A 25,571-nucleotide genomic window follows, 5' to 3' on the forward strand; every position below is an offset into this window, starting at 1 on the left:
TTCCTTAGTTTTCATATTATAACTGTGCCCTGCTTTTTCTACCTATTTTATACCTTAGTCTAAGAATTTGCCTTTTAAACTCTTTTTTTGAGTTCTGTTTTTATCATCACTACTTCTTTCAATGTATCTCATTTCTACACACCCCACCCTCCTTTAATTTTCCTTTTCCCTCCTCTCAATGTTTTGTTTCATTCACATCTTCTAAAATTCCAGGGGTTTGCTAATTTTCCTTCAAGGTTTGCCTGCGGCTTTTCACTTTTCTTTCTTTGTAATCTTTTTAAAATATTACCATATTGTGGTGCTGTTCATTGAAGTCTTTATCAGGTGCTGTTAAATTTTTCCACTAAATCCTGTTCCAATTCAAGAAAATACATTATTTCTTGAACAGGAAAAAAGGAATCACAGATATGACAATCATTCAATGACATCCTTTTTCCTCATAGGTTTTGGAATAGTTCTATCTCATATCATACCAAAGAAAGACCAGAAAGCTCTGGTCTTATTATGAATTCACTCTTCTTGTTCAGAACAGTACAATCTTAATATCCTGTCTTTTGGGTTTGTTTGAATTAGAGGGCTGCAGAACTCCTCCTGTGGCCTTGGGTTTATTGTATTTGTTTCCAGCTGTAGAATAGGATAGAATTTCTGCTATAAATATGTAACAAGATCTATCTTCTTGTACCCTTCTGGGAACCTTCTAATACTTACTGCTGCTTCTTTCATTATTTTCTATTTCTCTATTTCCTTTCAACTTTTTTTTCCTTTTTGATTCCTGTTTTATAGTGTATCTGCAAACTAAAAATATTTTTATTTCAAGATCATGGACATTCTCCCTCTTTCCTCCAAAGTGTTTTTGATCTGGTAAACCTTCACTTCAGTATTGCAAATTACATCTCAAAAATGATCTGTACTTCTTGGCTGTGTCTGTTTTTTCTTCTCATTTTTTCTCTGCGTATTGCCTTTCATAGCATGTTGCCTACCCTTCCTTGATGCTAACAGACCCTTTGCATTTCTGAAGTAAAGCCTTCCAGCAAGGTTCTTCTGAGAAACTAGTTCACATCAGTCTCTTAGTGAAGTCTCTGTAAGGACTAATAGTGGCTTCCCATTCAGTAGAGCCAAGGAGAGAAGTATGGGGTTAACGTGCTCAGGAGTTAGGTTTGATGGGGGGCATTTAAAATAGTGTGGTATGCAGAGCACTGCTCTATGCAGATTGTACTCCAAAATCTGTAGTTCTGTCCCTAAGGCTATACTGACTGTTATGTTTCTAGTCCTTGCATAAGGGTTTTCTTTCTACAGCCATCATCAATCTATATTTAAGATAGGAAAGATATGATTGGGGACTTCAATTCTGTGTGCTCGTGAACTTCCTAGCTAAGGGTATGAAATTGTCTCCTTTAGGAACGAAGTATTTAGAACATGTGAGAGATGGAAGTTGATGTTATGGGGACATGATTTATGTTCAGTAGTGTTGCTATCAAGGGCTAAAGACTTTAGTCTAAAAAGAAGCACTCTTGTTTCACAGTAAAGAGTTAGGCCACAGGAATTTCTCGTGCTATTGTTTTAAAGAAATATAACTTCTAGAATGTTCTATAACTGCAGAGGAATGGAAATTAATCCTTAATGTAAAAAAAGCATTAATTTTAGGAAATATGATGATGAAATATAAGCCACTTCACTGATGTGGAATTGTGTGATATCTTCTGACCATTCACAGAAAAATACATTTAGTCCTTTTGACTTGAATGAACTACTTCAAGAATTGCCAAGAAAGCAAAAAGAAATACTATGGGAGAGGCTGACACAGCTATTGACAGAGACTTTGATGGAGAACCCTGTGGAAGCATGGCAGAGGATTGAGGATGATGAAAGTAATGATGACATGGAAGTTGAGATAGTTCCAGAAATGGTAAAAATCTTTTAAAATAAAAATATGATGTATATTTCATATTTTCTGAGAAATAAAATTAAATATTTTCATAGCAACTGAAAACATGCAAGGGTTATCAAACAAGGTTGGTTCCAAACATCATCTCCCTGCCCCATTCTTAACTGACTTCTTAACTATCATGCTTGGGTTGAGCTGAATTTATGATTGGTCTATACTATAAAAGATTAGATCTGCTGATAATTTTAATTATGAAAGATGGGACTTTTCACTAGACTTGAGTGGGCTTTTTGTATGTCTTATTATAGTAAACAAATGTTGATCTCTCAGATGTTCCGTAAGTATCTGACATATACTATAAGAAAATCACTACTTGTTTCATTATGTCATTTTATTGAATGAAGGTCATGAAATCTAGAATTGAATGCCCCTCCCACAAATTCTTCTACAGAATTTCTGACTCAGACCCTCATATGCTACCTTCTGCACTGAGGTCTGTGTAGTCTTGAGAATATTGGGAGAAATGGTTGTTTAATTTTGGAAGAAAAAAATGCAGTGGGAAAATCATTAGGGAGATCTAAAGGCTTGTAGAAAATCCATCGTATGTAGAGAGGCCTATAGAATCATGTACCTGGATCTAAAGTCACCAGATCTATGTGGTTTTGGGTTGCACAAGACCCTGCTAGTTGAGGTCTTTTTAGTTCTGAAATGAATGTGTGTTTGAGTGGTTTTGTTGCAGGTGAAGTTTTTAATGGAGGAATGGATAGACATGTACAGTCACAGAGTCACTTACTAGCTGGAGCTGAAAGACATTTTCAAACTTTTGAAATGTATGTACTTTAGAATCTATGCTTTTGCCCCTTCTTATTTGATAGGTTTTGGGTGCCGCTATACTCTTTGTTCAAAATGGAATCAAAATAACAATTCAGCTTTGCTCTCTGTTGCTAAGGTTTATTTCTTGTCATAATTATCTTCTGAGTATAAAACAAACTGCAAAATTGTTTCTTCAACATTGCTTTCTTTCAGAAACAAACTGTAGCTGTGATCCAAGGAGTGACAGCTGTAGTTACTGCTTCCATACCTGTAGTGGATGAAACTGCAAACTACAAAGCTCTTCTAGAATGTGCTTTTATATTAAATGGTGCGTACTTATCCATATTGGAATACGGCATTATACTGGGGGGTTTTTTTAGTGGATGAGTATACTAGGCTTTTGCTTGACCTGACTGGCCTATGGAACAGAATTTACGGGAAAAAAGTTGGTACTGATGCGAGTTCTTATTTATAAAGACAAAATTAAGGGAGCGTTTACTTAAAAATCAGGTATACAGTCTAAAAGTTGGAACTTAAATAGTTTTCTGTCTTCCAAGTGTTCACCCAATGATAGATAACTTTCCTTATTCTTTGGCTTACAGTATTTTTAAGGCAAAACTTAAGATCATTGTTAACTTTTGTTCATTGCTACTGATCCAAAAACTTGGCCAAAATCTTAGAGTTAACAAAGTTGCCTAAATACTGGTGGTGAAAATGAGGCATTAAGATCTGTAAATGTGGCAAGACATTGTGTGAGGTATAGTTACTGTACTAATAGGCTGGTGTTTTACAGGAATAACTTGGTTCCTTGCAGTAAATAATTACTTTATTACTGTTGTAGGTATTCTTCCTGCATTACCTGAATCTGAAAAAATCCTACAGGGTGCTATCCAGCATGTATGTGAAATGTGGTGGGAGAAAGGACTGGAAGGGAAGGAGCAGCTAGGGAAGACTCTGTTTATCATTCTGCTAAGAAAAAGCCTGAATAAAGCTGCTCTGGTATGCTGAAGCTATATTGACTTTTAGGTTACTATGGAATATTCCAAGAAAGATTATCCCTCCAAAATACCTTTTATTTCAAGTTAACTTGTTTTCTGTGTTTTAGCACTTCTCAATTAATGAAAACTAGGATACATGTTGGTTACAAAGTGTCTTTTTGGAGTTGCTTCCATAAGCAACATATTAAAATGTTGCCTTCTCCAGAACAAACAAAGATTTTTGGCATCAATTTCAGAAGTGAACTGGGTTGTTGGGGTTTTTTTTACATCCTTTTTTTACATTCTTTCTTTTTATGTTCTTTTTTATTTCTTCACTCATTTGTAAAGTGCAGTGACTAAGGTTTAAATAGCAATTAATGCTTTTAATTAATTCAGGTTTTAAGTAGTATGTTCAGCTACTCATTGAGACTTCTTATGTGAGAAGCTTCTTTTTCTGTTACTCTGTATCTCTCTACAAATAATTTCTCTATTAAGACTGAAATTCTTTTTTTTAAATGTGTGGGTTACTTAAGAGTATTGTGGCATACATCTTTTGCACTAACCCAATAAATATCTCCTTTACTTATTTCTTAGTTTTATTTTCCCTGTTAAATGTTTTCATTGTATAAAGTTTCAAAAGTGGAAAATATACTTTTCATCTATTTTGCATGAAAGCTTTCTTTCTGTACTTGAGCATGTCTTCAGTTGTGGGAAGTCAATATTTTTAGTTACACATATTTTTTTTATTTTTCCCAATCATGTAGTGAAAGTCAATTAATTTTTGTAATTTTACAATCTGAAAATCTTCTACCTGTAACAATGCATTTCAAATCCATTATTTAAAATCCTTTAAATACTTCTTCATGTTAAAGCTATACCTACTTCACTATAATGTGGTCGGTTTTGGTTTTTTTTTTCCTGTCAGGGCGCAGATATAATTCGTCTATGGAATCTACATCGGACGTTACTTTGTTTTGATTATGATTCAGAGGAGAGTAATGAAGTCAAGGACTTGTTGCTTCAGTGTTTTATGAGTGTAAAACACATTAAAAAAGAAGAAGTAAGTAAACTTTTAACTTACTATAATTTTATGTGAGTGGGCTTCGGTTACTTTTAATGGTTTTGCATTAAGCCTTTTTTTTTACAGTACAGTAGGTAGCAATACAAGACAAATCAGCTCTGACTCCAAGCTATAAATGGTTGATATTTGTTTCATTTGGAAAACCCTTTATTCCTATTTCTGACATAAATATAAAAGTATATGTTTAAATCATTACTCAAGTTCTTGTATCCTGAGGTAATAAGAATCAAGTGCTTTACTTCCAGTGCACGTCCCTCAATACTTAAAACCATTCTCTGGTATAATTCTCTTCTTTTAGACCAGTTTTTCTTTTATTGGAGACAGATAACTGTAGCAAAATAATTTCCCTTCTAAATGATTCCATTTAGAAGATTGCATTGCCATAGTCTGTTTTAAAAGTAGCATAACAAGAACTCAACTTTATAGCAAAATGGGAGTTATTGTATTTGACTACCTATAATTCTGTTGGTGAAGAATTGTTGTATTGTAGTTTTTAGTGTGCACCAAGATAGTAGTATCCAAGCTTTTTTTTTCTTGTTAGGTGACAAGACAACCTGACATTGGCTTTAAAGTTCTAACTGCTCCTTGCCTGTTTAAAATACATATATACCCTTTCATGGAATATATGAACTTCTGTCATAAAATGAGCTCTGAGATTGCTGTATGATTGTGGCACTATGGGCATATGGGATTTTAAAAATGGTGGTAGGGAGTGAATTAGGTGAAATGTTTGATAGACCAGGTTTTGGATACCTGACACTAAGATTTTTTTTTTTTTCGTTAACTTGCACATTGTGTTTTAAGATGTTTTAGTTTTGACTAAAATTGTGATGTACTAAGGTAATGGGTTTGCATATGTGTTGGGTTTGCATGGCAAGGTTTTGGTAGCGGAGGGGGTCTGCAGGGATGGCTTCTGTGAGAAGCTGTTCCCATGCTGGAGCAGGGGAATGATGAGAGGAGTCCTCCCCCTGAGGAGGAAGAAGCAGCAGAAACAACTTGTGATGAACTGACCGTAACCCCCACTCCCCGTCCCCCTGTGCCGCTGGGGGGGGCGGAGGTTGAAGCCGGGAGTGAAGTTGAGCCCAGGAAGATGGGAGGGGTGGGGGGAGGTGTGTTAAGATTTGATTTTATTTCTCATCCCTCTACTCTGTTTTGCTTGGTAATAAATTAGATGAATTCCCTCTCTAAGTTCAGTCTGTTTTGCTTGTGACGATAATTAGTGAGTGATCTCTCCCTGTCCTTATCTCGACCCACAAGCTTTTCGTTGTACTTTTTCTCCCCTGTCTGGTGAATGAGGGGAGTGATAGAGCAGCTCTGGTGGGCACCTGGCCCCCAGCCAGGGTCAACCCACCACAACCAGGTTTTGGATACCTGACACTAAGATTATTTTTTTTTTGTTACTTGCACGTTGTATTTTAAGATGTTTTAGTTTTGACTAAAATTGTGATGTACTAAGGTAATGGGAAAGGAAGGCGAGAAACATGGGTGGAAAGAGGGAATACAGGTAAGACTTTATTGACTGATTTTGCATTTGGTTTGATATCCTTGGAGTACTTAATTTTAGGTCATTTTTTGTCCTCTTGAAAAAGTGTGTACCCATATGCGTTCTTTGTCACAGTAGTTAAAATGCCTTAGCTGTATTTGATTCCATATTCGTTATTTTCTTCTGGTTTATTTGAATCCACTGCATCACTTGAATATTTCATATTCATATAGGCACAGTAAATAATTGGGAATTATATATGTAAAATGAAACTGCTATCTAGGCTTTGGAAGCAATTTCTTGTAGTTTTTTTTCTTCCACATCTTCTGAGGTTTTTTGTATAACATGTTAATTACTACACGTAGAGTTTTTGAGGGAAAGTTTATGCCTTGAATCTTTGGGCAAAACACAGCCTTCAGTATTAAACTTTTTTTTAATTTTTTGGGGAAAGAAAAGCAGTAATAATCTGACTTGGTACTGAATCTTTCTCCTGCCATATCAAAACACATGCCCTTTGCTCCCCAAGAATATGCATATTTGGCCACACTTTGCACATTTACTTTTCTGCCCAAGCTTTTGTTCTTCCCTCCTTCTTGTGATTTCTGGTCTCTTGACATTTTGTCATATTTTCTTGTTCATATGTCTAACTCTTTCTAGGTAGGTATAGAGAGTGCCTTACTGCATTCTTTGCTCTGGCAGATGATTATTAGTGATTTAAATCCTTAATCCTGTATCCTTAGCTTTATGGCTAGAAGGATTGACTGAAAGTAGCAGCTCCCAGCTGGGAGTTGAATTTGCATTGTGTTAGACCATCTATTCCTTTCTGATAAAGGTGAAAAATCTAAACCACTGTTCACAAATATAGTCTCTGATTATGTCTAATCTTCTCATCAGTTCTTTCCATTGAATTACTAGTATTGCCTGCCAGGCATCAATTCTGAGTGCCTAAAACTTTGACTGGGCTTGGGGAGCTTTCTTAATTTCACAGAATACTTTCTTAATATTATTGATGTGTGTTTATTGGCCTAAACCGCTTTACAAAAAGCTACAAAGACTGTCAGCACAGCTGGCAGATCCATAGTCACTGTTGTCAGATTCAGTTCTGGACCTGACCTTCCTTTAGATTATGATAGCGGGTAGAACTTGATAGAGTATCTCCCTTTTCAGGGCTTCCAAGGCCCTGAAAGAGCTTCAGGCTCTTCACCTCCAAGCCTGGTAAGCTCTGACATAATCAAGGATGCTTCAGCCATTCTCAGACTTTTTGCTAGTTTTAATCTGTACCTGTTTAGGAATGCCCTGGGTTTGGTTTTGCGGGTTTTTTTCCCCCAAAAAAGGTTAACCATGGGAAGGAGAGGAAATAGTAGTTGTTCCTCCTAGTTCTTCTTCTGATTATTCCTAGGTAATGTTGCTGAGCATTCATGTTAGAATTATAGAGTTTGAGATTAGAATGGACCTCTGGAGATCATCTAGTCCAACATCCTTGCCCAAAGCAGAGTCAGCTAGAGCAGGGTTTTGAATATCTCCAAGGACGGAGATTCCACAGCCTCTCTGGGCAACATGCTCCAGTGTTCAATCACACTTACAGCGAAAGTAAAAAAATAAAATTAAAATAAAATTAAAAAAATCCTGCTGTTTAAGAGGCATTTCTTGTATTTCAATTTATACCATTGCCTTTTGTCCTATCACTGAGCACCACTGAGAAGAGTCTGTCACCATCGTCTGTCAGGTATTTATATACATTGATAATATTTCCCCCATGCCTTCTCTTCCTCAGGCTAAACAAACCCAGCTCTTGCAGCCTCTCCTGTATGACAGATGCTCCAGTCCCTTAATCTTTGTGGCCCTTCAGTGGACATGCTCCACCATGTCTGTGTCTCTGTTGTATTAGGGAGCCCAGCAGTGGACTCAGCACTCCAGATGTGCCTCACCAGTGCTGCGCAGAGAGGATTGATCACCTCCCTTGACCTGCTGCCAGTGCTTTTACTGGTGCAGCCCAGGAAGCAGTTGGCCTTTGTTGTAAGCACACATTGCTGATTTCTGTTCAACTTGTCAACATCAGCACCTTTTCTACAAAGCTGCTCTCCAGCCAATTGACTCCCAACCTGTCCTAGAGCATGAGGTTATTCTTTTCCAGGTGCAGGACTTTGTATATCCCTTTGTTCAACTTCATGAGATTCCTGTTGGCACATTTCTCCAGCTTGTCAAGGTGCCTCTGAACAGCAGCACAACTGTCTGGTGTTATCAACAACTCCTGATGTGGCTGCAAAATTGCATGTACTCTTGACTCATTGTTAAACAGTTTTGGCTCCAGTACTTACCTCTGGGGTACACCACTACTGTCTTGATTGTCCCACTCCACACTGCACTGATGGGGCCCCACCTTGAGTACTGTGTGCAGTTTTGGCACCTCAATACAAGGAGGACATTGGACTATTAGATTGTGTCCAGACAGGGCAACCAAGATAGTGAGAAGTCTCAAGGGCAAGACTTACAAGGTGCAGCTGAGGTTTGTTCAGCTTGGAGAAGAGAAGGCTGAGGGGTGACCTCATTGCAGTCTACAACTTCCTCAAGGGGGGACAGTGGAGGGGGAGCTGCTGATGATCATTATGGGTTCCTTCTAACCCGAGATATTCTATGATTCCAAGTCATAGGTTTTTTTCTGTTGTCTTCTTCCATTTGGAAAATGTCTTGCTAAGCTTAGTGCTATGTTTGAGTATTGCTTCAGTCACGGAAGCTTTTTATGTCATCCAACAAGGCACTTTCAGTTAGTGCAGTATTCTGCTATCACTTCGTTCACCCTTGCAATTTCTTCAGTAATCTGTCTAATTGGAGTCTACTTTAGTAGGAAGTGAACTCTTATGCCTCTGTTTACCGAGTTGTGGTGGGTTGACCTTGGCTAGCTAACAGATGCCCTCGAAGCTGCACGCTCACTCTCCATCTTCAACTGGACAGAGGAAAGAAAAACTGACAAAAGGCTCATGGGTCGAGATGAGGACAGGAGATGATAAAATATCTCATGTTGAAAGGGACCTATAGGGCTCATCGAGTCCAGCTCTGTGGTCTTGCAGGACTATCTAAAACTAAACCATACGACTAAGAGTGTCATCCTGATGCTCCCTGAATTCTAACAGGCTTGGTGCCACGACCACTTCCCTCAGCCTTCTCTTCTGTAAGCTGTACAAACCAGGATCACTCAGCAGTTACTGTCATGGGCAAAACAGGCTTGACTTGGGGAAATTAATTTCATTTATTGACAATTAACAACAAACTAGGATACTGAGAAATAAGAACAATCTTAAAACACCTTCCCTCCATCCCTCCCTTCTTCCCAGGCTCCGCTTCACTCTGGACTTCTCTACCTCCTCCTCCCAAGCAGTCCAGGGGGATGGGGAATGGGGGGTTGCGGTCAGTTCATCACACGTTGTTTCTGCTACTTCTTCCTCCTCACGCTCTTCCCCTGCTGCAGCATGGGGTCCCACCCATGAGAAATAGTCCTTCCCATGGGCTGCAGTTCTTCATGAACTGCTTCACCATGGGTTGTTTCCATGTGATGCAGTCCATCAGGAATGGATTACTACAGCGTGGATCCCCTATGGGTCCACAGGTCCTGCCAGAAGACCCTCTCCAGGGGAGCACAGCTTCCTTCAGGACACATCCATCTGCTCCGGTGTGGGGCCCTCCATGGGCTGCAGGTGAATATCTGCTCCACCATCAACCTCTATGAGCTGCAGGGGGACAGCCTGCCTCACCATGGTCTCCATGGGCTGCAAAAGGAATCTGCTCTAGCACCTGGAGCACCTCCTCCTCCTTCTTCACTGACCTCAAAGAAGGTTAGTGTGTCTGCAGAGTTGTTTCTCTCACACGTTCTCACTCTCTTCCATGTGTTGTTGTGCAGCAGTTTTTCCCCCTTAAATATGTTATCACAGAGGTGCTACCAACTGTCACCGATGGGCTTGGCCTTGGGCAGTGGCAGGTTTGTCTTGAAGCCGTCTGGGACTGGCTCTGTTCAACAGAGGGGAAGCTTCTGGCATCATCTCACAGAAGTCACTCCTTTCCCCCACTACCAAAACCTTGCCATATAAACCCAATACACAAGTCACTTTACATCCTTGAGGATCCTAGTTCACAACAAGAGGAGAACCACAACCCCTTCTCAAAAGACCCCAAGATAGGATTCAGTTAAATTAGGTCTGAAACCAATTTAGACATCTACACAGGAGCCTAATCTGTACAAGTCCTGGGAAGGATTTAACTGCCTAAGTATAAGTGAATGATCCATGCTGCGTTAAATGGCCTAAGTTGCTTCAGACATCCACATGGGGCTGGCATGTAAAACACAGGATCTGTCATAGATCTCTGCCTTCTGGAAAACCATCTGAGTGTTTAAAATTTGCTCTGTGCTTGGTAGTGGCATACTGCGCCTAGTCAATGCAGTCAACAGAACAATTCAGCTTCATAAAGAAGGTACTAAACAGCTAATCACCTGAATCACTCTCCAGGCAATTGGCGTCCTATGGACTTAAATATATGAATTGAGATGTCTCAGTTTGTGAGCTGAAATCCAACTTCAATATGTGAACTGCAGTACAGATCCAGAATGGTAACTGTCTAGGATTTTTCTAGCTCTGCAAACCAGAGATTATTCAAACCATTTTCCTGTTGCTATGAAAGTATTATACTTCTGTTGCAAGTCCTTCTGTTTGGGATTTTGCATCCTGAGGAAGTATAGTTCTAGTGACAACCCACCTCGTGTATTCTCTAGTTTCCCTGCCTGGCTCATTTTGCTAATGGTAGATTTCTTGTTGCAACATGTCTAACGTGCCCCCAGTATCTGTGCTGGACCTTTTTCTTACTTTCTGTGTCTAATTCTAAAATGCTAATAGTCATACCAAATATCAATATGACGTATGAATTGCCTTGAGATTAAACTGAACTTCTATATATCAGGGATAATACTCCCTTTTAGTGTCTGCAGGCTTGTTCTGCAGTTCTGAGGAAAAGTATACTTAATTCTTTTTAGAGTACACATCCCAGAGTGTACCTCCATAGTAGCTTAAGCTGGTGGAACTCCAAGTTGCAATGAACCTGTGTTGCCATGGGTTAGCATTCCTATTTTCCTCTCCAGAGTATGAATGCTCGAGCAGCTATGTCATGGGTTGATTGAAGGAGATAGCTGATCAGTTTTTTTCCTAGTAAGATTATTTTTCAGCCAGATTAACTGCCTGAATTTGTTCATCATATGCAAGGAGGAAGGGGAGGGTCAGGAATGGACATGTACAATTACAAGGTCATGTAGTGATAGAATGAGGGGTAACGGCTTTAGGCTGAAGAAGGGTAGATTTAGATTAGGAAGAAATTCTTCATTGTGAGGGTGGTGAGGCACTGGAACAGGTTGCCCAGACAGGTTGTGGAGGCCCCCTCCCTGGAAGTGTTCAAGGCCAGGTTGGATGGGGCTTTGGGCAACCTGGCCTAGCGGAGGGTGTCCCTGCCCATGGCAGGGGGGTTGGAACTAGATGATCTTTGAGGTCCCTTCCAACCCAAACCACTCTGTGATTCTATGAATGCAGTATCCTGGTTCTAGATCAGACTAAACTGATATGGAATTGCCCATTTATGCTTCAATGCAAGATCAGGGAGTTCACTTTTTCTGTCTTCCCAGACTGTGCTATTCAACACAGAGTAATGTTTCTCAGAGGCTTATTTTCAGGCTGCATTAGTGGAGTGATCCTCTGTATTTATATCGCTCTGTGATTTCTGAAAACATTCTTGCTGAGGTGGAGTTTTCAATCAAACAGCTGGAGACCCCTGCAGAGCATATATTATTGTGTTTTAGAGGTACCCTCTTCTTCCTTGCTAACCTTCTGTGTGTGTATACAACTGGCAAAGTCACGTGTACTATGCCCACAAGCGCAGCAGTACAAGATGCTCAACTCTCTGTTAATGCATTAGCCCTGAAAATTACAAGTTCGCAATCTTATTCACCTATCTCCGGTTTACCTCTCATGCTACTGAGAATGTTGATAACAGTAATTGTTTCAGATCCATTGGTCACAAGCAGCAGATTAGAGGCACTTACTATCATTTTCAGGATCAGGGTCAATCTGTGGAAATCTAAGGCAAAAAAGAATTGGTTGAGCTGCTGAAAGCTACTTTGTGACTTTTCTTCATCTGCCTTGATGCTGGGATTGTAGTAGATGAGATGAGTTTGAGTTTGGCCTCATCTTTGCCTTGTTGAGGCAGGAGCTGTAGGTCAAGACTCCCTTGACCTTTTGGTTTGTCAGGGATGTTGATGGAAAAGTACACCACTGTGACTCCAACATATGTTTTATACCACTGAAATTGGAGATAAGTGACTTTTTTCATTCAATTTTTTTCTTTCTTGGTAGAAGAAGCTCTCATTGATAACAGGAAGGATTCTATCAGACCTGTAGACAAGGGTCTTGACACTGTATTTAGCCTTTAGGTCTTGATTTTTATGATCTTCTGAATTACTTCTTGACCTGAGGGCATTTAAGCTATCAGTCCCACCAAAGGGCAGTTTCTGCCCATATGCTTCCTTCCCTCTACCCATACTCTATGATATTCCAGCTCAAAGTGTGTCTGGCATTATCAGCGTTGTTGTCTCTATTTTGTCATAGGTCTGACCATAACTGTTGGTCCGGCTCTCAATGGAAGTGCCTTTGAACCTCTGTTAATTGTTCAGTGCACCTTTTGAACATCCGCCATTGTGCTCTTTACTGTTGCATCTCCTTATTAATTTTCCTGATTTTTTTTTTTTTTTTTGCTAGAAAGCTGACAGGTACAAAGGACTCTTGTAACTGGCTGACTTGCCCTTATGTATGATCAAACTTTTCAAAGTCTCAGAAGCTGGATGCCTTCATTTCATCAGTAAGATGAGCCAGAGTGAGGCTGGCTGTAGAGATGCTGTGCAAGGCTCTAATTCCATGGGCAGATCTTGCTGATTCCGGAAAAACAAGGCCTTATTTCTTCCATCCACTGCCTTTTCTTGCAAAAATTCTGTTGCTTATCATGTTTGTCTTCACCATTTCTGACTTGCTACAATGGAAGAAAACTAGTTTAGGAAAAAAACTGAATAGGTTTTTTTTTTTTCTGTTTTCATGAATTAAAGCAGCTCCAGGAGGTTTGCAGTATTACCTTTCATGAGGCAATAGGAAAGGAATTGTTGTTGCTCATCAGAACATTTCTTCTCCTCGGTGGCCCAGCTGTTCTCTGTGACTTTGTTCAAAAATGTTTCCGTATCCAAAGCTGGCAGAGGAGTTGTGCTATTTTATTTGTACGTTCACTGTCATTACAATGTCATCCTGGAATGACATTGCACTTGACAGAGCTCTGATGGTGTGGCCTTGATGAGGGTGCCTGAGTTGCACAGTCCCTTATTATGGGATACTACTTGAAGTCACACCAAAACAGAATGGACATTGAAAAAAATGCACGCAGATATGTAATCCATATGTTCATTTGTTTTGTGTTTTCTCTTCAATATAAATAACAGTAATGCTTGAATTCGGTTTAAAAATTAAGAATCTTCTTTTTTTTTTTCTTGCAACAATCTCATCTATGTTTTTTAAAATTAAAGGTGTAATTCCTTTTGACCTTTAAGCTCTGTATTTACTGATTTTTGAGGTGGCTCTTAAATTGGATATTCCTCCGGGGTTTGACTTTTTTTTTTTTTCCTCTTTTCCCCTCCTAACAGGGAAGAAGATTCTTGAGCTTTTTGTTCAGCTGGAATGTAAACTTCATTAAAATGATACATGGAACCGTTAAAAACCAATTACAATATTTTCCAAGGTATGTATCACAGTTAGAGTTCTTAATGATTGTTAAGAGCTTGGCTAAAATCTTGTTTGTCTCATGCTCTAAAATACCTAGTATATTGATAAAATATATCAGAATCCAGAGATCTTCAAATCTGCTCGATATAAGTACTGTATTGTTTCAGCAACTTCATTTAATGGTTGCTCTGCACATGCCTATGTGTACAATTATGAGTGTAGTAAAACGCTTATTTAGTATTAGCTAAAGCAAATGACTTTCATAAAAACCGTGCTGCCTTACTTGCAGTGTTTGTATGAGAATTGCAGGTCCATTTCTACTTCTGTAAGGTGTTTTTATTTTCTCCTGTGAGCAACCTCTAATTTAATTTGGTAAGATTCTATATAGAGACATTATAATAATAAGTGACTTGCAGGATCATAGCCTGAGAACTTAACTGCTGGATGAAAAACATAGTTTGTTTTTTTTTTTTTCTTTTGATTATTCAGTGAAATATTGCAGAAGTAGTTCTTCATATTAAAATCAGAGGCTTTCTAATGCTTTCAGTTAGAATAATGTATACCTGTACATCTTTATAAAGAGTTTAAGACATTCATTGTGAGATAAATGATAAAAAATTGTGCTAATGTTTTGACTTTTCCACCATAAGACATATTTCCCATGTTTTTTTAATATGGCTTGGGTTCATTAATTAACAATTAACTTTATTTTTGCATAATTATCAGTGTAGACTTTAAAGTTATTTGCTGCTTCTAAAAATAATGTTGATGCACAGAAGTAAAATAATACTGGTACTTATAAAAAACTTCATGTTATTACCTTTATGAATTTTATATAGATATGGTTAGGATGCTTGTGTGAAAGTGTTTCTCATATGTTAATACAGATCCTTGATGGAATACGTTTCAGAAGTTTACTTCAGAGCCTGGAAGAAGGTGTCAGGAGAATTCTTAGAGGTAATACTATGCTTGAAATTTCATTTGGATGGTTTTGAATTGTAAGGTGGAGAAGATACATGACTTTTCAACCCCGGAAAGGTTCCTAAGCAAGCCTTAAGGAATTATTTCCCAAAGGAAAGGGCCTCCTCAGCATTGTCAAGGAATAAGAGCATGTCATACTTTGAATGTTTGACCATTGTGATCAGCTTGGTTGCATCTAAACATCTTTAATTCTTCTGCTGAAATATTGATTCACTCAACCATGCACATACACAAAGATTTTTGTAAACACACTAGTTATCTGGGTTATTGAAGCTTTTCTTCAGTATGTGCAAGTCTGTATATTTGATAGCTTAGATATTTGTCTAGTTTTTGTGGATTTCCGTGGACACGATCAAGAGCATAATTTCAGTATCACAACAATGCTACAGCCAAATTTCAGATACCATGTAATTCTTATTTACCATGTGGAGGTGCTTTTGAATTCCAAACTTGGTTCTGAGAATCTGATTAATTGTATATTCTGAAATTTTGAAAATCAGTTTAAGCAGACAGAGGCCCCTAGCATGGAGAAATTTGGGCAGGCAGAAGCCAAGCAAAAAATTAATATCAAAGACTATTTTCAGTTGTTTGTTTCAGAGAAAAATATAAGTTGCTGCACAGCTGACAGTACTTATTATTGTTTTACTGTGTGTTAACAGTAGCATGTGTGTTTTTACTGTAGATACTTGAACATAGCTGCATTCAGGATTTCATGCATCATGGAATCCATCTTCCCAGAAGTTCTTCTGTTCATTCTAAAGTTAGAGAGGTAAGTTCCTGTAAAGCATGACATGAACTAGTAGCATCAGAATCAGATCAGTTACTATAAAGTAGAAAATTTCCATTTTATACTGAAATACTATAATAGATCTGGCTGGAATGGAATTACTTTTCTTCATAGCAGCCCATATGGTGCTGTGTTTTGGATCTGTTGACTAAAAACAGTGTTGATAACACAGCAGTGTTTTGGCTGTTGCTGAGCAGTACTTGCATGGTGTCAAGGCTTTCTCTTTCCTGTTCTGTTTCCCTAGCGAGTAGGGGATAAGCAAGAAGTTAAGAGGGGGACACAGGTGACCCAAACTGACCAAAGGGATATTACATGCCATATAACAGCATGCTCAGCAATAAAAACTGAGGGAAGTGGATTTGGGGGAGATAGCCAGTGCTTTCTCTTCCAATTCTCTTCCCTACCCCACTGGGAGGGGAGTGAGTGGCTGTGTGGTGCTTAGCTGGTGACTGGGGTCAACCCACCACAGATACTTACTTAAAAAAAAGTATATTCTGAGAAACTATTAGACCAAATTTTAGGAGGAACCTACTTATAGTTTTGCACCAGATTTGTCTTTGGTGCTCAAAAGTAGAAATAGAAGGCGATTTTTCAGAGTGCCAGAAATGGATTTTGCTGTCTGTTGTCTAAGTTTTTCTTTACCTAGAGAATCGACCTCTCCATAGCAGATCACAGGGACAAAAAGTCATAAGCTCCTTGAGGGAAAATTAGTAGATGGGACTAGAACTAAACTTGCTTTTTCTTTTTTTGTTATATATGGGGGTTTTGTATATACGTTTATAGGGAAAAGTCTAGATTCAGTTACAGATTCTAGTTGTCTATTTGTGACTTTTATTCATGAACAAAACATTAGAAGCAGAATGAGAAGTGCACAAAGATTTTAAGACAAGGCATTTGTATTTGATCTATGCCCTTTCATGTCCCATGCTTTCCCCCAAATATACAGATACTGGAGTGTATATATGTGCAATATATAGATTGATATACCAATCTACAATCCTATATTTGTTTATTTTTATTTGAATTTTTGGGTTTTGCTTTGGTTTTAATCAAATGTAAACAGATAACTCATATCTATAGCAGATTCTTTTGTCCTTTGATTCCTGATTGATAGAGTAGGCTTTTGACAGGGTGTTTCATGTTTTTCGGACTCAGAAGCTTACAATCCTGAAAGAGGACAGTGGTATAAATGAATCTGTCTTTGAGTCATGAGGGGAGTGGGTCTCGGAATAAATTTGAATGGTGCGTTCTTTTTCAGTATGCAAGAATTGATTTAATAGTGTCCTCTAGAATCCAGAAGTTCCTGTAGCAATTAGAAGAGTAACCAACCACAGTCATTCACTTGAGCAAAGTTTAGGCTCCTATTGAAAGAGTAGGGGAAAATGGGAAAGCAACATGTATAACTCTTCCTTCTGAATTCAAAGTTCTGATTATAAAACCTATGTGCATTTTGCAAATATCTGATACTCACTGTTCTAATAAAATCTATTACAAAACAGTACTGGTTTGCCATTAGCCCTGGGATAGATTCGTCATTCTCATGTAGAATTAAGAGCTACATAGTCTCTTATAAATTCTATCATGTATTCAGTATATTTCAAAATCAAGGAAAAGGTATTCTTTCCCTATAGCATTGTTTCTGTAGGTGCTATTCAGAGGCTTCCCTGCCTAGCTGTAGCTGAAGTATTCAGAGTTGCCACTAGAGGGGTCAACTTCTTTTCAACTGTGGTGTTTTGCATGGAGGAATCCTATCAAGTTATATGATGTCCTTTCTCATATTCTGCTCTGGTTTTCAACTTTCCTTTTTTGTCTGCATAATTCAGATACAAAAATAAAAGGGGCTTTAGCTATCAAAGCACAGTTCTGAGTCAAAAGGGGTGCTGATACTTGCTTTTCATCAATGCATACAAAATGTATTACGTTTGTAGATTTGTCTTTGGATAACTCCAGTTACCAAATAATATTCCTTTGTTCTTAACAGAGAAGTGGGTTATTTATCTGAAGTTGATAATTACATGGTTTCAAAGTATTTCTGCTAGTTACTTTAAAAATAGAGTTTTTTACTGTAACAAAATCTGAGTGGTTGCTGTGAAACTGACTCTCTAGCCATGATTTTATTTCTCAGTTGTAGATATTTATATAGATTTATTGATCTATAAAGTTATAAAATGTGATATTTATTAAATCAATTTCTTTTCTTATGATTTTTGAGAGGTTTTAATAAAATATAGGCTCATTTAATCTGTCTAATTTTATCATTTTCCATAGTATGAAAAACTATTTGGTCTTATATAAATGATGAAATGAGACAAATCCTGCACACTTCATGAATGTAGAAAGTACTGTTAAAAATGGTTTTTGGGATTGGTTTGTTTGTTTTTCTCAGATGCTGAGTTATTTTCATAAACAAAGTAAAGTTCGTCAAGGAGTTGAAGAAATGCTCTATAGATTGTATCAACCTATCCTTTGGAGAGCACTGAAGGTAATTATCCTTTTGAGAATATAGGACTATCTTTTCCGACTACTAAATTTTGGGTCCCTTCCACACGTTTTTAATAATTGCTTTTAAAATAAAGTGGCTATGGAAAAAAAAATAATCAGTGTGTTTAGCATCTCAGTTGTAGCAGAGTAACTTTGCAAGTTGTAATTATGCATAGTTTTCACAACAATATTCTAATTTGTTAATATAATTTACTTCTATAATTCAGTTTTGTTTACAGGTACACAGAGTGCTTTCCAGGTTGCAGTAGACAGTGGGACTAACACTAAGTTTGTTCTTCTCTTCTTCTTCTCAATTTGGGAATTTTGTGTGATCTTGTATTCTGTTTTCCAAGTTCTTTATGGAATGATCAGTGCTTTATTGATCAAAGCCAGAAATGTTCAGAGGATGATTTAGTCTCATCTTCTGATTAATTACCAGCTTTAGAGTACAGCTCAATTAATTTATTAGAGTATTAGTTTAGAAAACCTTTTATTCTAGTTTGATTGTATGTACAGACATTCATGCTATGGATGTGCTTTTAATCAAGCATTCAGAATGAAATTTCTGACTTCTAGTACTTTTAAGGTGTATTATGTTTTCCTGTGGATTGCATGCATAGACTAAAGGGTACCTACTGCAGTTTACCTACTCAGCTACAGTCTGTGATTAATATGAGCCTCCTTCTTTGTGAACAGCTTTTATTTTGTCTGAGGTTATGAAATTGCTTCAGTGAGAGCATACATGTACCATTTGTTACAGCCAAATTAAATGCTGTTTAACATTTACTGAAGTTTCATTTACTGATTGGTCATATAGCATCTTCTCTAGCCATGAGAAAAGTACTTAAAAATGGTTAAACTTGAAAATATTTAAAAAGCAACTTAAGTTGTTTAAAATTAATTTTGTGAGTTACAGGAAAGAGTTGAGAGCTGTTTGGTTTCAACAGAACCCTGTAGAAGTGGGAAGATGGACAGACTCATTGCTAGAGCAGTATCTTGTCTGGTCTTACATTAAGGATTGGATCCCATCCCTTTAGAATTAATATAAACAAGAATCCTTCTGGATGTAACATAAATGTTCTCAGTGCAAGAGAATAACAGCTACAAAGCATGGCTTTCTTTAATGTCTATGTTTCTGTCTCTGAAAAGAATAGGGTTTTTAATTGACTTTTGATAGCATAGCAAAATTCCTGACTAGTGTCTCAGACAATTTCAGAGTGGTTAGAAAAATACGGCATTCCATTCTTAAGGGAGTTGCAATCTGCAAATGGAGGCTAGAAGTTCACTTTCTAAAGCCCAGGACTCAACTCAAATATAAGATTAGAGTACTTCGGAAGAACTTTCTGTCAAACCTTATTAAAGCTGCATAGATTTATTTGAAGAAATGTAACAGAAAGGTTTGGCTTGAGGAAAAAAGGATAATTATTGATTTGCAGCAAGACAGTGGGAGAAATTCCTGATCCCAGAAGTGCTTCAGATTTTTAACAGCTGCAATTGATAGTTATCACATCACTAATGGATCCATTGCTAGAACAAATGCAAATTTTAGGAAGGGTTTTTTTGGTTGGTTGGGGTTTTTTTCCTTGGTTGGTTGTTCTTTGGGTTTTTGGGGGGGGGGTTTTGTTTGTTTTTTATCTTGACAGCTTCCACACATGTAGTTAAGCACTTCAAGCTTAGATGTTAACAGGTGTATCAAATAGATCCTGGAGCATTTTTTCTAATAGAGCAAAATAGTCTAACTGCTGGGAACATATATTTCAGAACAGTAAAGGGAGGATAGTAAAAAAATGAAAGCAGCGATTATATGAATCATGTAATGATTCAGTGCAAGGATAGATTCTGAATTCCAAATGATTCAATACCATATTTGTGATTGGTGAAAGGAAATATGTGACTGAACGTCAAAATTTGGCAATTTATTTTTGGATAGGCCACTGTCTTGCTGTGTGACTTTTGTATAGTTAATTTTTCTTTTTCATATCGTACTGCTGAAGTATTTGGCATTTTTAAGATAACTGTTGTGACTCTCAATCACCAGTAGTTTAAGATACAGAACTAAGAATGGAAGCTTATAATTGTCCTTACTGGTATGGATTCTGCTCCAAAGCTTGCAATGTCAGTTTAATTTTAGATAACCAGTTTGATGCTCCTATTTTAGCCAGTGTACAAATCCCTAATTTAATATAGTGAAGAACAAATCTTGTTCTAGAACACTGGTTACAAAGCAGAAAGGGAACTCCTAGAAGGATATCTGTACCCCTTCTTGCAGAAAGGAAAAATATTTCAGTTGTAAAAATACAAAGGATTCCACAACTATTCATGTTGAAGCTACTTGATTTCATCTCTGAAAACTTTAAACTGAGAATACATATTTGTAATGCATAGTTCTTGATTTCTTCTTAAATTGCTTGTTTTGCAAATACATAGATCGCACAAGCTTCCTTTGTGGCTTTTACACACACATATTTTATAAGCCTTTATGCAACTTTAAGCTTTTCTAATATAAGCCCCTATGTAACTTCTTCATCTTTTCTCATGTCTTTATTATGAAAAGTAAGTCTCATACAAACATAGCAGAGACAGTTGTGTGGTGATTGGTTGTTAGTATAAGAAGCTATATAAATATAAAAATATGGATATTTATAGTTATTAAGCTATTTCTTATCAAGCTCAAAAAGTCAAGAACCACTCCTCCAGGAATTCAAGCTGTTAAAGGAAATGTTTACTTTAAAGCAGTGTGTTTAGTTTGTGATTGGTTTTTTTATCATCCTACACTTTTAAACTAACTTTTACTGGGGAAAAAACAGTGTTTTAAATAAGTGGAAGTGAATTTCAGGATCTATAAGACCAGATGAAACTTATAAGAAAGCTCTGAAAATTAACTGAACAAAAAATTAAAATATTGCTTAAAAAGGTTCTGAAAGTTCCTCAGAATAGTACAAGCATAATGTAAAGAAACATCAGTCATTTAAATGACTGCAGGCTCCTCTTGCATGGAAAAGTGAGTCTGGAATAAAATAGGATATGAATTTAAAGTCCTAGGTTCTACCTCTGTGAAGATATTTACTCTGTTATGAGCTTGAATATGCAAATACATTTGGGATAAATTCCAATTAATTAAAGGCAGGAATTTAAACTGTGGGTACTCAGTTCAGAATTAAAGTCAGCTTAATGGAATTCAGTGTAATGTACTTAGAAATTTTATGAAAATTAACTTTCTGGAATGGCCATGGTATACAAGGTCTAGGTTATTGCACGAAAACATACTTGAATTAATTTTCAGATGAAATATTAGTGCAGAAGACCTCTTTCACCCTGACTTCACATATTAGTTTGTTATGCATTAATTCTTCAACATAGACAAGCTCAAAGTGAAAGGATTTTCTGCAGCTTTATAGGATTCAATTAAGAATTATAATCTTTTCACTTTTAGACTGTTTGTATTATCCATGATAAAGTAAACCACAAGTCCCTAACTAAAGAGTGTATATATGGGCGTTATTTGCCTTCATAGTATTAAATGTAGAATTGCTATTAATTTTGTTGGCTCGAAGAATTTAGAATTTGGTTCTACCCAGAGATGTGACCCACCATCCAGAAGGGAAATAAAAAATAAATTATAAATGAAGTAATTGTTGGTCATTTATTTTGTGTTTTTCTGTTTTTATTTGCCATTAGTTTATTTAATTCTAAATATTACATGGTTATCCTCAAGTTGTTTTCCCCTGCCTTTGATCTGAATGTCCCTTATGACAAGGGACAAAGAAAAGTGGATGATTAGGATAGTCAGGAGGTTTCCTTAACTATCTCCTAACTTGCAGTTAAAATTAAGTCTACTTTGCTTGTGTCATTAGACTGTGTTTGTGTAGTTTAAAATATATATATACTTTTGTTTTAACTTGGACCCAAAAGCTGAACAAAATCCTTTCTTCCAAGAGAAGTGAGCACAGAATCTTATTGTTACACTGCTGTCTTTGGTAAATAAAATGTAGTCTGATGGTTAGCTTTCAGGTTTCTCTCTGAGATACCTTGCATTACATCTTTCCTTCATTTCATTGCCTGCTCTCTTCTATCCTTTAAGAGTCCACAGGGCCAATTATTTTTTACTGACTGTCTAAACATACACTTGTTTCATTTTTCTTTACATTTGGGGCTCTACAACCAGCGAAATATATAGTGTAACATACTGAAAACTATTACAAATGGTAAAGTGTCTGAGGGTTATGAGGCTTACCTTTGATTTTTGATGAGCTGCCTGGAGCTGAGAACATGGTCCTGTTACTTATGTGCATAGATGCAGAACTGAATATGTTTATGTTGGATAAGTTACTCTCCAGGCTTGCTGGTACTTAGTTTCTAAATACTCTTCTCTTGAAGAAATAGGATTGAGCTTTTCAATTAAATCACCTGTTCCTCGACAGGTAATTTAATTAATTCAATCTGCTTGAATTCAAGATTCTTGTATTCTGAAGAGAAGCTTTAAAGGTGACTGAGAGAAATCCCAACAGCTTTTAATTTATTCAGCATTACAGAGAGTAGAAGGGTTCTGACTGACTCTTCGGGATCATTGAAGTTGATATGCTTTGAAAGCTGGTTGTACTAATATCTTAGGTTTTACTGGATGGGCAGAAATGTAAAACTACTAACTTGCTGCATGTTTGGAGAGCAGTATTTGACAGGATATGCCTTTTGATATTAAAAGTCTACTTACTGAAAAAAAATTTTTCTTTCATTGTAACAGGCCAGAAACTCAGAAGTTCGATCAAATGCAGCGTTTTTGTTTGTTGATGCTTTTCCTGTTCGTGATCCCAATTTTAACACTGAAGAGATGGACAATCAAATTCAGAAACAGTTTGAAGAACTTTTTGTAAGTTATAATGAAACTCAAATGTTAAAAATGAAACTTTCATCAAAACTAACTCAAAAAATAAGCTGTTGATGCAATTAAAATTTATGAAGTTTCAGGATAGTATTCGTAGGCAAACACAGGCCTGTGATGCAGAAAATAAAAAAATAATATTTTAAATTTCTGTTATATGTTGACAACAGATGACGTGCATCATTTTCAACTCTGAGAAGGAAGTAGTTGGGATTGTTATTCATTAATTCTGTGAATGAAAGATGCTTTTGAAAGACTAGATGCATGAGTAATGGATCTTGGTCCTTACTTAACCTAGGATTGGTTTACATTTAATATGTAAGCATTCAATGGAAGTTCAGTACTGTGTTACTATATACTTCTGAAATTAAGTTTAATGGAGATAAGAACCTAAAAAACTCTTTACCAGTCTAGATGGGTGAGAATGAGCATAGTATTCTCATTAAGATAATGTTTGGGAAATCCTGATTATGGTCTTTAAAAATATAAACATCAGATAATTGAATGAATTTCAAAGTTTTTATATTGTTGCATAGGAACAGTGGCCAGTGTAAACTCATATGTAAACAGAAGTTCAAATATTCTTAATTAAGTCACAGATGCAAGACTTAGTGACATATTTTTTAAAAAAAAAACTATTTCAAAAATCCAATTAAAGAAATGGCTAATATTTGTCTTAATTTTGCTTCTGATTTAAATTTCCTAGTTTGCTTCATAATAAAGTATCTTGAGGGAATATTAATATTACATTTCTTTCATAGTATCACAATTTACATAATGATTAAAAGGTAGTGGAATGCTATTTGTTTGTAATAGGTTAATGTCAAACAGCAGTGGAGTCACAATAATGCATATACTCACACTATTATTCTTCTGTTTGTTTTAGAATCTCTTAGAAGATCCTCATCCAGTTGTCCGCTCTACAGGGATACTCGGAGTTACTCAGATAACATCCAAATACTGGGAGATGATTCCTCCAACAATTCTTGCTGATCTTTTAAAAAAACTAACTGGAGAGCTGACATGTGATGTAACATCTGCTGATGTTCGATGCTCTGTTTTTAAAGTAAATCTTTTATTCTAAATTTAAAATCATTATTGTAATTTCTATATTTTACTTGATGCACAGGTTTCTAGTATAGGCCACTTTAAGTCAAGGAAGTTACTTATTCTGCAAAATTACTTATGCAATAAAGTTCCTAATGCATGCTAGTTTTGCACACATTGTATAAAAGCCAAACATTTGGGATGAACAAATGCTGTTTAAAATAGTGACTGATTTGCTTTGTGACTTTCAACCACTTTACGGAGTTTGGACCTGACAATTTAGTTATTTTAGCTATTAGAAGTTATGCTTAGACTTGAAAATGTATGCAGGCAGGTTCCAGTATGTTTCTCTGTCACTGGTTTTAACCCATCCCTAGACCTGCACAATTATGTTATGATTTTGTACCCCACTTGGTGTTTCAGAGATTTGGATGAATGTAATTACATACTGTTTCTCTGGGAATGCTGGCCTCCCATACATTGTTCAGTATGTTAGGATTAGTTCTACATCTACATCTTTCTGGCATCTGGTAAATAACTAATAGCTTGGACAGAAAAATCAACTCCCTAAGCAGTATTTTCACTTTAAAATATTGTGTATGTGTCAATTCAGCCTTAATTTGGAGCTATCTTCATGTTAATCCTTACTTGCTCCACTACAGCTGCGTGGGGGTCTATACTGGATAAGCAGAAAGTGCTGATTTAAAAATAACTTGGCAAAAAAAGATGTATTTTTAATCTGAAATCAGCAGTTTGGGGAGCTGGTATTTCTACCACAAAAAAGAACTTGACATTGTGTCATCAGGTAGAAGGCAAGACCGTGGCCTCGGAGTAGATCTGAAGTTGCTTCATGTGAAATGAGTTCACTGAACACAGTTCACTGGAAATATGAAATAACTGTAGAAATTTTTGTTAAAGAATATTACAGGAAAAATATGCATGCGCGGTGTCTGTCCCTACTTAATTTAACCTTAGAAGTGTCATAGTCCAGTTCAACAATTTCTAGCTACCTCTTTTTTCCAAATCTACTCTTTAAATTTTTTTATTTTTTTTTTAGCATAATCTTTTTTCTTGCAGTGCCTACCGATAATTTTGGACAACAAACTAAGTCACCCATTACTGGAACAGCTCCTGCCAGCAGTCAAGCACAGTCTTCACGACAATTCAGAGAAAGTGCGAGTGGCTTTTGTTGATATGCTGCTGAAAATTAAGGCTACCAAGGCTGCTAAGGTAGGATGACACTTAAGTAGCAAGAAGGAGATAAACCCAAGGCATTTATTTAAAGAAGAAAGTACTTTTTGAGACTACTGCAGTATTCCTAAAAGGAAAAAAAATATATGCTCGATGTAATAATACTCTCAACT

The 25,571-nt window shown here is 36.8% G+C and overlaps 1 protein-coding gene across 2 annotated transcripts in view; it reads left to right on the plus strand.

The window, feature by feature from the left end:
• The window catches only part of NCAPG2 (non-SMC condensin II complex subunit G2), a 50,777-nt gene that overhangs the window by 3,181 nt on the left and 22,025 nt on the right, over nt 1-25,571 (plus strand). Inside the window, exons 3-13 of one of the 2 annotated variants that reach the window (XM_075746619.1) lie at nt 1,715-1,906; nt 2,912-3,026; nt 3,540-3,697; nt 4,601-4,735; nt 13,954-14,048; nt 14,920-14,989; nt 15,696-15,782; nt 18,187-18,282; nt 23,023-23,148; nt 24,047-24,226; nt 25,285-25,437. In XM_075746619.1, coding sequence (XP_075602734.1) covers nt 1,715-1,906; nt 2,912-3,026; nt 3,540-3,697; nt 4,601-4,735; nt 13,954-14,048; nt 14,920-14,989; nt 15,696-15,782; nt 18,187-18,282; nt 23,023-23,148; nt 24,047-24,226; nt 25,285-25,437 — 1,407 coding nt within the window. The remainder of the gene's footprint in view (nt 1-1,714; nt 1,907-2,911; nt 3,027-3,539; nt 3,698-4,600; nt 4,736-13,953; nt 14,049-14,919; nt 14,990-15,695; nt 15,783-18,186; nt 18,283-23,022; nt 23,149-24,046; nt 24,227-25,284; nt 25,438-25,571) is intronic. The other variant, XM_075746620.1, reaches the window with a different exon arrangement.

This window comes from Balearica regulorum, chromosome 2 (assembly GCF_011004875.1).
Source record: "Balearica regulorum gibbericeps isolate bBalReg1 chromosome 2, bBalReg1.pri, whole genome shotgun sequence".
NCBI classification, from domain to species: Eukaryota; Metazoa; Chordata; class Aves; order Gruiformes; family Gruidae; genus Balearica; species Balearica regulorum.